Here is a 15032-nt window from a genome sequence, read left to right as displayed (position 1 = left end):
CTATTTCATTGTGGAGCTAGAGGAGTTAGAGCCCTGTCTATGTTGGTAGATAAGATGAGAGCACCCCTCCAGCTAGGATGGAGTCCGTCACTCCTCAGCAGGTCAGGCTTCGTCCTGTTTGTGGGTGAGTCCCAGAAAGAGGGCCAATTATCTACAAATTCTATCTTTTGGGAGGGGCAGAAAACCGTTTTCAACCAGCGATTGAGTTGTGAGACTGCTGTAGAGCTCATCACTCCCCCTAACTGGGAGGGGACCAGAGACAATTACTCGATGCCGACACATCTTTCTAGCTGATTTACAGTGCCTTGCGAAAGTATTCGGCCCCCTTGAACTTTGCCACATTTCAGGCTTCAAACATAAAGATATAAAACTGTATTTTTTTGTGAAGAATCAACAAGTGGGACACAATCATGAAGTGGAACGACATTTATTGGATATTTCAAACTTTTTGAACAAATCAAAAACTGAAAAATTGGGCGTGCAAAATTATTCAGCCCCCTTAAGTTAATACTTTGTAGCGCCACCTTTTGCTGCGATTGCAGCTGTAAGTTGCTTGGGGTATGTCTCTATCAGTTTTGCACATCGAGAGACAGACATTTTTTCCCATTCCTCCTTGCAAAACAGCTCGAGCTCAGTGAGGTTGGATGGAGAGCATTTGTGAACAGCAGTATTCAGTTCTTTCCACAGATTCTCGATTGGATTCAGGTCTGGACTTTGACTTGGCCATTCTAACACCTGGATATGTTTATTTTTGAACCATTCCATTGTAGATTTTGCTTTATGTTTTGGATCATTGTCTTGTTGGAAGACAAATCTCCGTCCCAGTCTCAGGTCTTTTGCAGACTCCATCAGGTTTTCTTCCAGAATGGTCCTGTATTTGGCTCCATCCATCTTCCCATCAATTTTAACCATCTTCCCTGTCCCTGCTGAAGAAAAGCAGGCCCAAACCATGATGCTGCCACCACCATGTTTGACAGTGGGGGATGGTGTGTTCAGGGTGATGAGCTGTGTTGCTTTTACGCCAAACATAACGTTTTGCATTGTTGCCAAAAAGTTCAATTTTGGTTTCATCTGCACCACATGTTTGGTTTGTCTCCCAGGTGGCTTGTGGCAAACTTTAAACGACACTTTTTATGTCTTTCTTCTTGCCACTCTTCCATAAAGGCCAGATTTGTGCAATATACGACTGATGGACAGAGTGATGGACTGATGGACCTCAGCTGTAGATCTCTGTTAAGAACAACTTCTTATTTTCAATGACAGCCTAGGAACAGTGCCTGTTCAGGGGCAGAATGACAGATTTGTACCTTGTCAGCTCGGGGATTTGAACTTGCAACCTTCCGGTTACTAGCCCAACGCTCTAACCACTAGGCTACCCTGCCGCCCCATCAGTTACGAACTGATATGCAAAACAACGCCAGATTCAAAACTTTGAATTTTTACATTTTAAATTATTATACAAAATTCTTGCAACCAATATAATGTTATTTATATGGTGGACCTTCACAGCTCTGCAGATTTTGCTGCGAAGAGGCCGAATCATGAGTTAATTTGTTTTGGTACTGTCCATATGTCGCTTGTTTTTGGTCACAGGTCCAGGAATGGCTGAATTGCAATATTTACCTGGAGCTAACCCTGCAGATAGCACTACTGGGCGATCTGAGAAGTCCATAGTCAATCGATCAATAATATACGATTAGCAAAAAAAATATTTTCAATTTCCATCTGTAGAAACAATGAGAAAATAGTTTTTTTGTGAAACAGCACAGTTAAAAAAATATATGGCAAATAAAAATCCAATATGGATGGTGATAAGAGAGAGACGGGAGGGGTTGAATGGAGCTAAAGGTTGGGACAAATAACCACTATTAACAAGATAACTCATGTAAAACATACACTACCAGTCAAAAGTTTTCAATGGTTTTCTTTTTTATTATTTTCTACATTGTAGAATAATAGTGAAGACCTCAAAACTACAAAATAACACATGGAATCATGTAGTAACCAAAAAAGTATTAAACAAATCTAAATACATTTTATATTTGAGAATCTTCAAATAGCCACCCTTTGCCTTGATGACAGCTTTGTGTACACTTGGCATTCTTTCAACCAGCTTCATGAGATAGTCACCTGGAATGCATTTCAATTAACCTCACTCGTCCCACCTGGCCAACATCCAGTGAAATTGCAGAGCGCTAAATTCAAAAACAGAAATACTTGTTGTAAAAATTCATAAAACATACAAGTGTTATACATCGGTTTAAAGATAAACTTCTTGTTAACCACGGTATTAGATCTCAAAAAGGCTTTACGGTGAAAGCATACCATGCGATTATCTGAGAACAGCGCCCAGCAGACAAATCATTACAAACAGTTATCAGCCAAATAGAGGAGTTACACAAGTCAGAAATAGAGAGAAAATGAATCACTTACCTTTGATGATTTTCATATGGTTGCACTCACAAGACTCCCATGTACTCAATAAATGTTTGTTTTGTTCGATAAAGTCCCTGTTTATATCCAAAAACCTCCGCTTTGTTTGCACGTTTTGTTCAGTAATCCACAGGCTCAAACGCAGTCACAACAGGCAGACGAAAAATCCAAATAGTATCCGTAAAGTTCGTAGAAACATTTCAAACGATGTTTATAATCAATCTTCAGGTTGTTTTTAGCCTAAATATTTGATCAGATTTCAACCGGACAATAGCTTTGTCAATATAAAAGGTAAACAAGAAAGGCGCGCTCTCGGTCGTGCGCATGAAAAATCTCTGGGACCCATTAGGGTCCACTCATTCAGAGTCGTCTTACTCACTCATTTTTCAGAATACAAGCCTGAAACAATTTACAGAAGATATCCCTATTTGGTCAAAGACCAGGTCCATATTATGGCAAGAACAACTCAAATAAGCAAAGAGAAACGACAGTCCATTACTTTAAGACATGAAGGTCAGTCAATAAGGAACATTTTAAAAACGTTTGTTTCTTCAAGTGCAGTCACAAAAACCATCAAGTGCTATGATGAAACTGGTTCTCATGAGGACCACCACAGGAATGGAAGACCAGAGTTACCTCTGCTGCAGAGGATAAGTTCATTAGTTACCATCCTCAGAAATTACTGCCCAAATAAATGCTTCACTGAGGTCAAGTAACAGACATATCTCAACATCAACTATTCAGAGTGGACTATGTTAATCAGACCTTCATGGTCAAATTTCTTCAAAGAAACCCCTACTAAAGGACACCAATAAGAGGACATTAAACTGGTGGAAATTTGTCCGTTGGTCTGATGAGTGCAAATGTGAGATTTTTTGTGTGTATTTCTCACTGTAAAGCATGGAGGAGGAGGTGTTATGGTGTGGGGGTGCTTTGCTGGTGACACTGATTTATTTAGAATTCAAGGCACACTTAACCAGCCTGGTTACCACAGCATTCTGCAGCGTTACGCCATCCCATCTGGTTTGGGCTTAGCTTCATTTGTTTTTTAACAGGACAATGACCCAACACCTACCGGCTATATAAGGGCTATTTGACCAATGAAGAGAATGATGGAGTGCTGCATCAGATGGCATGGCCTCCACAATCCCCCGACCTCAACCAAATTGAGATGGTTTGGGATGAGTCGGACCGCAGAGTGAGGGAAAAGCAGCCAACAAGTGCTCAGCACGTGGGAACTCCTTCAATACTGTTGGGAAAGCGTTCCATGTGAAGCTGGTTGAGAGTATGCCAAGGGTTTCATCAAGTCAAAGGATGGCTACTTTGAAAAATCTATTATTTTTTGATATATATATATATATATTTTGATTTAACACTTTTTTTGGTTACTACATGATTCCATATATGTTGTTTCATAGTTCTTCAATATTATTCTAAAATGTATAAAATAGTAAAAAATTAAGAAAAACCCTTGAATGACGGTCTAACATTTTTGACCGGTAGTGTATATAGATTAAGAACGTTTTGTGAAAGAGCACAGTTTGAAAGATATGGCAAACAGAAATCAAACCAGATGGACATCAGAAATAGATGGGAGAGGTTGAGGGTAGGGGAAGGACAGGAGTAAAAACAAACAAAATATAACTATTTTAAAATAGACTGTGTCCATAAAATGTATGTATAAACTGGAATTACAGGCCTAACGTGTTGTTGTTGTTCACGAGTTTTCTCCAATTGGTGGTGGGTTTGAGGGTAATAAAGGAAATATATAAAAATATATATATGTTGTGTGTGTGTGTGAAGAGGTGACTCCGGGATGCTGGCCTTTTAGGCAGAGTTCCTCTGTCCAGTGTCTGTATTCTTTTGCCCATCTTAATTTTTTTTTGTTGATGAAATCCCCTGCATCATTTTATGAAATTGTCATTAGTCTACCGATTTTGCAAATGTAGGCAAATAATAAATGTAATAATAGCATATTTGATCTACCCCAATAAAAAATTGGAAAGTGCACATAAATCGATAGCCTTGGTACAGGTTTCTATTATATGTGCAACAGAAATGTAGGATATGTTCGCTAGCTACTGTAAGAAAGTTACATTCTAATGAAACATTTGTTAAATGAATTAGCCTTTTAGCCCATATGCGTCATCCTATGAAGTGGACTCACTCTTTCCCTCATTTTAGTAGATCTATTTTTCCATAATGATCTGATCACACCAGGTAGAATGATGTCAAATTGCGTTGAAAGTGGGGCGCGGGATTTGGTTGGCTCCTTTCCTCCTTGGTTGGCAGAGATCTCAGAAAAGATCAAATTGTGAACCGGTGACCCAAATTTATCACATAAAATGTATATGCCATATCTCACAATCGTAGCTCTACCTCGCTCTCCCTGAGTGAGAGAGGTACGCACTTTGACAGACAGTCCAACAGTGAGTCAAAGGGGTTTAGGAACTGGGACAAAATTTAATTTCGTCAGGCATAATTTAATTTCTCCCCTCTTGGAGTCATTTCCTATGGCCCTCGATGGTTTCCTCATAACCGCCCTCTTCCACCAACCAGCTGAACTGAACACTGGGGTTTCAAGGAATAACAGCAGACTGACATATTAACTTCCTCCCCGGGGCTAATTAAGTTTTCATTACATTACATCGTTTTTTTGGTGACGTGCCACACAATCTGCAGCTTGAAAGCATGAATTATCATCGCTCAATCTTCTCTCGTTCTCTCCCTCCCTCTGTCCCAGGTGAGGCCCCAGAGTACGCCCCGGGAGAGGACGCCCTGGCGCGGATCCGCCGGCTCATCGCAGAGGGCGGAATGACGGCGGTGGTCCAGCGGGAGCAGAGCACCACCATGGCTTCCATGGGTGGGTTTGGCAACAACATTATTGTCAGCCACCGCATCCACCGCGGCTCCCAGACTGGGGCGGGTGCTGCAGCCAAGCGGCCTAGCAGCAGTGACCCTATTCTGGCCAACCCTGGCCCCTCTACAGCCTCCCCTTCCACTTGCCCCCTCAACTCCCTGTGTCTCAGCCTGGAGCACCCCCCTGCTCCCTCAGAGCCTCGCCCAGGCCAGGTGTGGGGTCTGCCCTCCCTCTCTCAACCACAACCCCCTGGCCTAGCCTCAGAGGGTGAGGGGGCCAGTCTCTCAATGGCCATGGACATCGACAACGTGTTTGAAGGAGCCGGCCGAATGGACGATTCTGAGCCAGGCCCCTCTTCCTCCCTGCTCTTCTCCTCCTCTTCTTCCTCTCACGGCTCTTACCCCTCTGGCACCAGCAGAAATGGCAACAATAACAACAACAACAACAACAACGGCAGTAACAACAGAGATAGTTATCCAGGTGACCCTTACAGCAGGTAGAGTTCTGTGTGACTTGGCCCTTATTGCCCAGGAGAGGGAGAGAATCCCTCAGAGGAGATAGTGGGTGAGTGCTTTGGGTCGACAGACGGTGTATCACGAACCCTAAAGCCGAGTTGTACACTACACGATTTTTGGCCCCCGATTTAGCTGTCGCAGACAGGTTTTTGAGATCGGAGACAAAAATCACCATGTTGTTGCCAACTCGAACCGTCCAAGACGTCCCAATATTTTCAAACATGTTTGATTTTATTGGCACAATGTGTAATGCTCTTGTAGTGTGAGATGTAATGACACGTTTTGAGAACGGTGATCGGCAAAGGGCAATGTGAGCTCGCCAGAGTAGAAGCCAGTGAGATGATGTATCACATCAACCATAATGTGTAGATTCTCGAACAGGAGCGACGACGACTACTACTAGCTAGCTAGTATGCGTTTGTACTTGCCTTAAAAGCCAAAGTGTCAAATGGTTACCGCTATGAAGTTCACAAGCAAAATGTATTGGCTAGATATTTCAACTCTATGGCAAGCGTGGATGTCTGACTATCAACTTTTGAGGATGCTTTGAGCCACAGCTCGTTCTAGCAGCGTTAACAATCTAATCATATCACCTTGTTTTCGCCAGACAGCGTGGTATCGAGAATCCTCACGACTAAGTGAAGAATCTTGTCTTGTACCACATCGTTTAGTGTGCGCACCACTACATTGGCAAGACAAACTACAGGTAAGACGGTTGTTCAATGTGAGCGGCTCAGCGATGTTTGGATGTTGAAAGTCGTGTAGTGTACGCCCGGCATAAAGGAACAGTATGGCCCTGTCTTGCTGGTGCGCTTCTCCTCAAAGCCTTATCTCACAAAGAATGGGTGCTCAGACTCGGCAGGGTATCCAGCCCTGAACATAAGGGACATAAGCTCCCCCCCCTCCCCATGCTGCACCCATCAGTGGCATTGTGATCCCCCTGCATTGGTGTGCACTTACACTGCACTTAAAATGGACCTTAGTTGTATGATCATTCCATGTCAGAAAGGCTTTTACTTGAATTGTGCCAGCACCGGGGTACCGATGCTGAGATTTTTTTTCCAGTCCTTTCTCTTTGCATAGGTGTGACCGATAGACAAGGTTACTCCATTCAAAGTGCCATGTAAGGGTAATTGTAAACAACAACAAGAAACACAGTTTCTCCAGTGTGTGCAGCGATCTGGTGCCATGTGATTTGATGTGAAATAGCGTGCGTTTGCTATATTTGGAAGCTTTTTTTCTTTCTTTCTTTTTTTTTTGCTGCCAAGTTGTAGGACGTGTATTTGTAATTTGATGATAATGCATAGCGAGGAAAGAATCCTATTGTTGTATGAATCATGAGATGCGTGTGGCATAACTAAAGCCATGCCTTTCAAGAGAATCTTCAGCTGCCTGTTTTTTATTTTTATTATATACGGAACAAAAATATAAATGCAACATACAAAAATGTCAAATATTTTACTGAGTTACAGTTCATATAAGGAAATCAGTCAATTGAAATAAATTAGGCCCAAATCTATGGATTTCACATGACTGTGCAGGGGCGCAGCAATGAGTGGGCCTGGGAGGGCATAGGCCCACCCACTTGGCAGCTAGGCCCAGCCAATCAGAATGAGTTTTTCCCCACCAAAGGGCTTTATTACAAAGAGAGACTCCTCAGTATCCCACCCCCTGAGACGATCCCACAGGGGAAAAAGCTGAATGTGAAGGTCCTGAGCTGGCGTGGTTGTGAGGCCGGTTGGACGTACTGCGAAATTCTCTAAAATGACATTGGCGACAGCTTATGGTAGAGAAATTAACATTAGATTGTCTGGCAACAGTTTTGGTTGACATTCCTTTAGTCAGCGTGCCAATTGCACACTCCCTCAACTTGAGACATCTGTGGCATTGTGTTGTGTGACAAGTGCACATTTTAGTGGACTTTCATTGTCCCCAGCTCAAGGTGCACCTGTGTAATGATCATGCTGTTTAATCAGCTTCTTGATATGCCACATCTGTCAGGTGGATAGATTATTTTGACAAAGGAGAAATGGTCACTTACATGGATATAAACACATTTGTGTACAACATTTGAGAGCAATATGATATTTGTGCATATGGAACATTTCTGGGATTTAGTTCACCTCATGAAACATGGGACCAACACTTTACATGTTGCGTTTATATTTTTGTTCAGTGTAGATTGACTACGTCAGAGAGGTCCCCTCAAAATAATTGTTGTCCATATTACCCATCAGGCCCCAAGTGTACAGAGCATCTGATTCAAAGTTAAGAGTCCCCTATTGCTTCAAGTTCAAGCAGGATATGGTGGATGTATACAAAATGGTGGATGTAATGTTAATGTCTAATCGATCATTTCTGACTATTGATACTGTACTATTCTACTGCATGTTTTCAATAATGCTGCATTGTTTCCTGACAAAAAAAGGGAACGCCATCAGTACAAATGTCTAGCAAAATACAGACAAATCAGCATTGAAGGACTAACAAACTCAAACTCACACATCTGTTTGGGGAAGCATTAGCCAGCCATCTTGCCTGGCTTGTCATGCTGAAAAGCAGCACCGTCATTCAGCACCGTCATTCCTCTCCTGTTGCACTAGAGTGACTGTGTTTGGTGTCGAGGTGTGTATGGTGAGGTTCGGGTCAGGACTTGTTTACTATCTGGTCCCTGGTCACACACTCCACAAACCCCCACCCCTCCGGCCTAAAAGTGTGATGGAGACCTTCCCCCGGAACCAGACCAGACCTAGAGCCCCCTGTCGCCTGCACTTGCCACTGTTGCTCCAGGGACCCCGTGAGAGACGAGTAGTTACCATTTAGGATTCAGTAAAACAAACCTGACTGTTGACTTGAATTACGCACAGTGACCCTCCCCTTCCCACAAAGACGCTGAGGGGGAGAGAGCAGGGGGCTAGCTGGATTGGCTTATCCATAGCTGTCTGTCAATGAGGAGTGTCTTCACTGAGCGTCTTCAGTCAAACCCCAGCACCAACACACCCAGCGCTTCAGAAGCATTGAAGAAGAGCTATTCTGTGTGTGTCTGTATGTATGTAGAATCTCTCTTAGTTACTCTGCCCTAATGGTGTGGTTTGGTACGTCAGGGTCGAGAGCTTTCGATTGTAATCTCAACCTGTCCCCCTGCTGAACCAGTCATTTTTTTTATTTTGAACTTGAATTCTTGATCACCATTCATTTTTAATGGTTTTGTACTGTAATGTCGTCAGAGGTACATCTGGCCTATTGTGACAGGCAGTGTCCTCAGCATATCATTTCACTAAAGCCCCATGACCGTGTCGGGTGCTTAAAGGCGAGAGAAAGAATGGCCCATTTAACTTTTATTTTTAAAATGACCCATAATGCTTAGCTATTCACATTTTGTATCGCTTTGTAGGGTTCTTATATTGATAGTTTAAGTTGGTGGGATTTGGATTTCTTGGGGGGAGGGGAGAAGGGGTTAATGAACATTAGCTGAAAATGCCATATTGAGAGTACAGGACCTAATGAAAGGAGCGAATGAAGAGTGCCCTGTTTTTTTTGTTGCTGTGTGCGGCTCTAAGCAAGCTGTTTGTTGCATGTATGAAAACTGTCTTACTGATTAGAAGAAAGTCAAATTGCCTGGCAGGTGAAAAATAACTGTTGAACTATTTGAATGCTCCTCCTGGCTTTACTTGATTAGAGAAGATTTAAAAAGAAGAAACAAAAGTTGGCTGTTCATGTGTCTGTTTTGTGTGAAAGAGCGCTGTACCGCATCACTTCTCCCACTTCTCCCACCCTGAATGATACACATGCTGTAGGTCCACAACTACACATTTAACAGTGCAAATCAATGGTATACAAAGGTAAACTGTCTCGCCTAATATTACAAAAACAACTATATCAAACTATCAAGTTTGTTCACTTCATTGGCTTTGACTTTTCTGTGATGTAATTAAAGAGATTTGTTGACAAAACATGTAACAGTTCTGTGAAGAGATGGACATCGTATTATTTATTTTAATGAAAAAATGACAGGTAAGTTCTATAGCTATGACCTGCGGTATTGAATACCTAAAGTAACCAGTGTCATCTATAGGTTCATTGTGTGCTTTACCCACAGTGAATAAATCCTATTCTTAAAGTGAATCGATAATTCTACATCTCTTATATGGCAAGGAGGTTTGATTTTCTGTGGAATTAAAGTGTATCTAACATAGCATTAGTATAAACTCGTTTGATACATGGCACTACCTTTAGCTGCGAGTGTTTCTTCAAACAAATCAAGTTTTCATACTCCAGACTGCAGAGATACATGTTTAGAAGTGGGGAAATACTGCTAATTTTAAGCTTAACAAGTGCAATGGTCCCTCTGTACCACTTGTATTTGGCAGAGCATTCATTTCAACTAGAAGTGGAGGTCAAAGAATCGTTCCCTGCGGAACACCACATTGGATCTTGAGGGAGTTTATGCCTTTTTAAAGTGACAGATTGCATTCCTCCCAACTAAAAGGAAGAATGCAGTCTGCAATGGTCCCTCGACTTGTTTGTATTCATACTGAACAAAAATATAAATGCAACAATTTCAAAGATTTTACTGAGTTACAGTTCATTTAAGGAAATTAGTCAATAGAAAAATTCATTAGGCCCATTTCGCATGAATAGGAATACAGATATGAATTTGTTGGTCACCGATACTGTACCTGAAAGGTAGGGGTGTGGATCAGGAAAACCTGTCAGTACCTGGTGTGACCACCATTTGCCTCGAGCAGCGCTACATCTCTTTCGCATACAGTTGATCAGGCTGCTGATTGGCCTGTGGAATGTTGTCCCACTCCCATTCAATGGCTGTGTGAAATTGCTGGATATTGGCAGGAACTGGAACACGCTGTTGTACATGTCGATCCAGAGCATCCAAAACATGCTCAATGGGTGACATGTCTGGTGAGTATGCAGGGCAAGGAAAAACTGACATTTTCAGCTTCCAGGAATTGTGTACAGATCGTTGCAACATGGGACCATGCATTATCATGCTGAAGCATGAGGCGATGGTGGAGGATGAATGGTACGACAATGGGCCTCAGGATCTTGTAACGGTGTCTCTGTGCTTTTAAATTGCCATAAATAAAATGCTGTGTTTGTTGTCTGTAGCTTATGGCTGCCTTTACCATAACCCCACCGACACCATGGGGCACTCTGTTCACAACATTAACATCAGCAAACCGCTCACCCACACAACACCATACACGTGGTCTGCGGTTGTGAGGCTGGTTGGATGTACTGCCAAATTCTCTAAAATGACATTGGAGGCAACTTATGGTAGAGAAATGAACATTCAATTATCTGGCAACAGTTCTGGTGGCCATTCCTGAGGTCAGCATGTCAATTGCACACTCCCTCAAAACTTGATATCTGTGGCGTTGTGTGACAAAACTGCACATTTTAGTGTCCCCAGCACAAGGTGCACCTGTGTAATGATCATGCTGTTTAATCAGCTTCTTGATATAGCACACCTGTCAGTGTTATCTTGGCAAAGGAGAAATTCTCACAGGGATGTAAACAAATTTGTGCACAAAATTAGAGAAATTAAGCTTTTTTGTTGCTTATGGAACGTTTCTAGGATCTATCTTCTTTCTTTCATGACCACTGACCAGTGAATGGACTCTAAGTTTTCTCTATACTGTTTCTCTAACAGTCCTCAGGTCAGTAACGGTGAAGAAAAAGATACCAGGTAAGGTGCAGTACCTACTGTAGTATCTATCTGTATGACTTAACTTGGGATATAGTCTTGACTGCTGTCTCTTACCCTAACATCTTATCAATTGTCTCAAATGTTTTAGAGTTCTGATGTGATGAAGATTTTCTGTTCTTTTAAGATGTATTGAGACTACAGTACAAATCCAATAAGCGCTATATACCACATATGGGAACACCAAAGATCCTATGTAATGTTGACAATGAAAAAAGGCAAACGAAAATGGGAAACTTCACTAAGGCGTGGGTTATTCAGGGATCTGGTACTTGGTTTGGACCATTGCGTTGATTAGTAAATACATCCGTGATGTCATTTGCAGTGACTATATTGTGTAACTATCCATTGAAGGTTGTGCTGAAATTCATAAAACAGGCTGCACTTGAAGAAACAGAAAACATTTGTACAGTCTCTATACTGTGCTGTTATTCAATCAATTAAATGTAAAGCCCTTTAAATCAGCAGTTGTCACAAAGTGCTTGTACAGTGACCTGGCCTAGAGCAAACAGAAGCAGAGATGAACAGTGACCAGGAAACACTCCCTGAAAGCAAGACACCTAGAGATGAATCCGGCTTCGAGGGGAGGCCCATCCTTATTGCATGAAAACATATCAAGAGATCTGTGACGTTACTAGGTGTTGCCAGTCTTTTACTGCAAGGAGACTTGAGTGAACCTAATTGAGAACATCAGCCATAGGGCTGGTAGACCATACATATGTTCGTGAAGATGCTATTGCTGTGGGTAAATCACTTGTGGATTTGTTATGAAGATGCTTGCAGACTGGGACGGTAGGACTACAGGCAGCCCAATTTTTAATTTTATTCTGTGTGATTTTTGTTTGGACTGGACTTTTGCTTTAAATTACACTGAAGATTTCGAGAGTCTTTCTTCTAATTTGAGGGGTAAGTTTATCAGTTAATTCCTGTAAAACATGTAACCCGCATGAATGCAAACAGTATGACAACTTCTAGTGCACAGGTTTGTTTTTCATTCGGCAAGCATACTTCACCTGATCCAACTTGGAAAGTTACATTAGAATTCCCCTTTAGCAATGCATAAAACATTTCTCCACATTAGCTTTTGATAGGCATAGGTTATATATTTATATCTCAACATAGACCATAGAATAAAAATACATAGCAGTGTTTATTACAATGCAATTCCCTAATCTATTCCTGATTATTCATCTAATAATTACAAGCACAAAAGGTGTTGCTTTGTGAAAATTCTGGATGGGCAATTAAAATTGAATAGAGGACATTGTAACCATTTTTCGGATGAGATATTTGATCAAAAATCTTCAAATGCAACCTTAGGTATTCCATTTTTTGTTTATTTGTTTGTTTTCATCAAGTGCCTTCATCTGATATGGAAGACAACGTCAGCTGGGTCCATCCCTACGGCAACCACTCCTATGGAGCTTATGGGAGACCAGGCTGCCGTTACACCACTGCTGAACTGATCCTCATCGTCATAGTGACCGGCTCGCTCAGCTTCATCACCGTCCTGGGCAACGTCCTGGTGATGCTGTCAATCAAAGTCAACCGCCACCTCCAGACAGTCAACAACTACTTCCTGTTCAGCCTGGCGTGTGCTGACCTCATCATCGGTCTTCTCTCCATGAACCTCTACACCCTCTATATCGTCAAGGGCTACTGGCCCCTGGGTGCGGTCATCTGTGACCTGTGGTTGGCCTTGGACTACGTGGTCAGCAACGCTTCGGTTATGAACCTCCTGATCATCTGCTTCGACCGCTACTTCTGCGTGACCCGACCATTGACCTACCCATCCAAGCGGACCACCAGACTGGCTGGGCTGATGATCGCAGCAGCCTGGCTCCTGTCTCTGTTCCTTTGGGCCCCGGCCATCCTCTTCTGGCAGTCCTTCGTCGGCAAACGGATCGTCCCTGATGGGGAGTGCTACATCCAGCTCCTGTCCAAACCCTCGGTTACACTGGGGATGACACTATCTGCATTCTACCTGCCGGCGGTCATCATGATTGTCCTGTACACCCGGATCTCCTTTGCCAGCCGCAGTCGCCTCACTGCAGAGCTGCATAGTAGCAGAGCGAGGACCTCTAGTGGACGACCGAAACAAAGCTGCCATCTGAAGAGGAGCTGTGTCTCAACCCAGACAGACACTGAGCCAAAGAGCGACTTGGCCATTTCCATCGAAGCAGAGACGAGTGTCTGCGCTAAGCAGGGGATTATCAAGGCCCTGAAAGACTCTACAGAGCAGGCCAACAATAATGTCATCCCCACTTCAGATGTTATCCCCTCTCTAGACCAATTACCTAGTGAGATTAACCAAGACTGCAGATGGTCCAACAGTAGGGTCACGTTCACAGGGGATAAGAACAGCTCTGCTACCAAGGTCTCCCAGCCAAGCTCTATCCTTAATGGCTCCAATACAACTAGTCAGCTCAGAAAAATGGTTTCCCCATTTCCCAGCTTCAGTAAGACCCAGGTGAAGAGGAGAAGGATTGTAGCGAGGGAGAGGAAAGTGACCAAGACTATTTTTGCTATTCTCCTGGCCTTCATTCTCACCTGGACTCCTTATAGCGTCATGGCCATCATTGGCACCTACTGTCACTTCTGCGTCCCAGACACAGCGTGGACCATGGGCTACTGGCTGTGTTATATCAACAGCACAGTCAACCCAGCGTGCTATGCACTGTGTAACGTCACCTTCAGAAAGACCTTCAAGAACCTACTGAGGTGTCAGTACAGAAACACAGGTGTTGAAGTGAGGATGATGTGAGCTACTCTATTATAATATGTAATGGAACATTTGATTATTTAAGGAAGATGCATTTGATTGATGGACTATGAAGATAATTGTCTATGTAAAATAGTATCAAAAATCAAAACAAAATGTTTCGAAGCAGCACATTAAAAGGTATGACATCCAAAGCCTAAGCTGTACTAAGCCAATCCTTTGTAACAACTGTATAATGTTGTTCAAATAATGCCGTTCCTCTTTCTGCTGACAATTCTATATGCCTCTTGCTTTTGCTTGTGATGATGTAATATTGTGATGAAGACATACTGCCATTTCTTACAAAATACAAAATCATGAATTACTGATACTAGATTATGGAATGTTCACTCAAATCACTGCAAACGGTGCTGTAGGCCAACATCAGATCGAGCAACCTCAGCTGCAATCAGAAAGCATTCATACCCTTTGACTTATTCCACATTTAGTTGTCTTACAGTCTCAATTCAAAGTGGATTCATTTGATTTAGTTTCTAACCGATCTACACCCAATACCCCATAATGACAAAGTGAAAACATGTTTGTAGATATTTTAGCAAATTTGTAGAAAATTAAATACAGAAATATCTCATTTACATAAGTGTTCACACCCCTTTGCTATGACACTCCAAATTGAGCTCAGGTGCATACAATTTTCTTTGATCATCCTTGAGATGTCACTTGGGGCGTCAGGTAGCCTAGTGGTTTGGCCCAGTAAACAAAAGGTTGCTGGATCAA

The 15032-nt window shown here is 42.5% G+C and overlaps 2 protein-coding genes across 2 annotated transcripts in view; both read left to right on the top strand.

Annotated features, from left to right (window-relative positions):
* The window catches only part of ambra1b (autophagy and beclin 1 regulator 1b), a 52563-nt gene extending 42802 nt beyond the window's left edge, over positions 1 to 9761 (top strand). The window contains exon 18 of the mRNA XM_036950722.2: positions 5177 to 9761. Within this exon, the coding sequence (XP_036806617.2) occupies positions 5177 to 5793 (617 nt within the window). The 3' untranslated portion in view covers positions 5794 to 9761. The remainder of the gene's footprint in view (positions 1 to 5176) is intronic.
* A 1043-nt stretch (positions 9762 to 10804) lies between these two features.
* Positions 10805 to 14297, top strand: chrm4b (cholinergic receptor, muscarinic 4b). The gene has a single exon (XM_021565432.3). The coding sequence runs from the start codon at positions 12906 to 12908 to the stop codon at positions 14295 to 14297; it is 1392 nt and encodes a 463-aa protein (XP_021421107.3). The 5' UTR covers positions 10805 to 12905.
* Positions 14298 to 15032: the final 735 nt, after the last annotated feature.

Source organism: Oncorhynchus mykiss, chromosome 2 (assembly GCF_057628025.1).
Source record: "Oncorhynchus mykiss isolate SJ-2025 chromosome 2, ASM5762802v1, whole genome shotgun sequence".
Classification (NCBI taxonomy): domain Eukaryota; kingdom Metazoa; phylum Chordata; class Actinopteri; order Salmoniformes; family Salmonidae; genus Oncorhynchus; species Oncorhynchus mykiss.
Note: the sequence above shows the minus strand (reverse complement) of the source record. Positions and strands in the feature narration are given on the sequence as shown.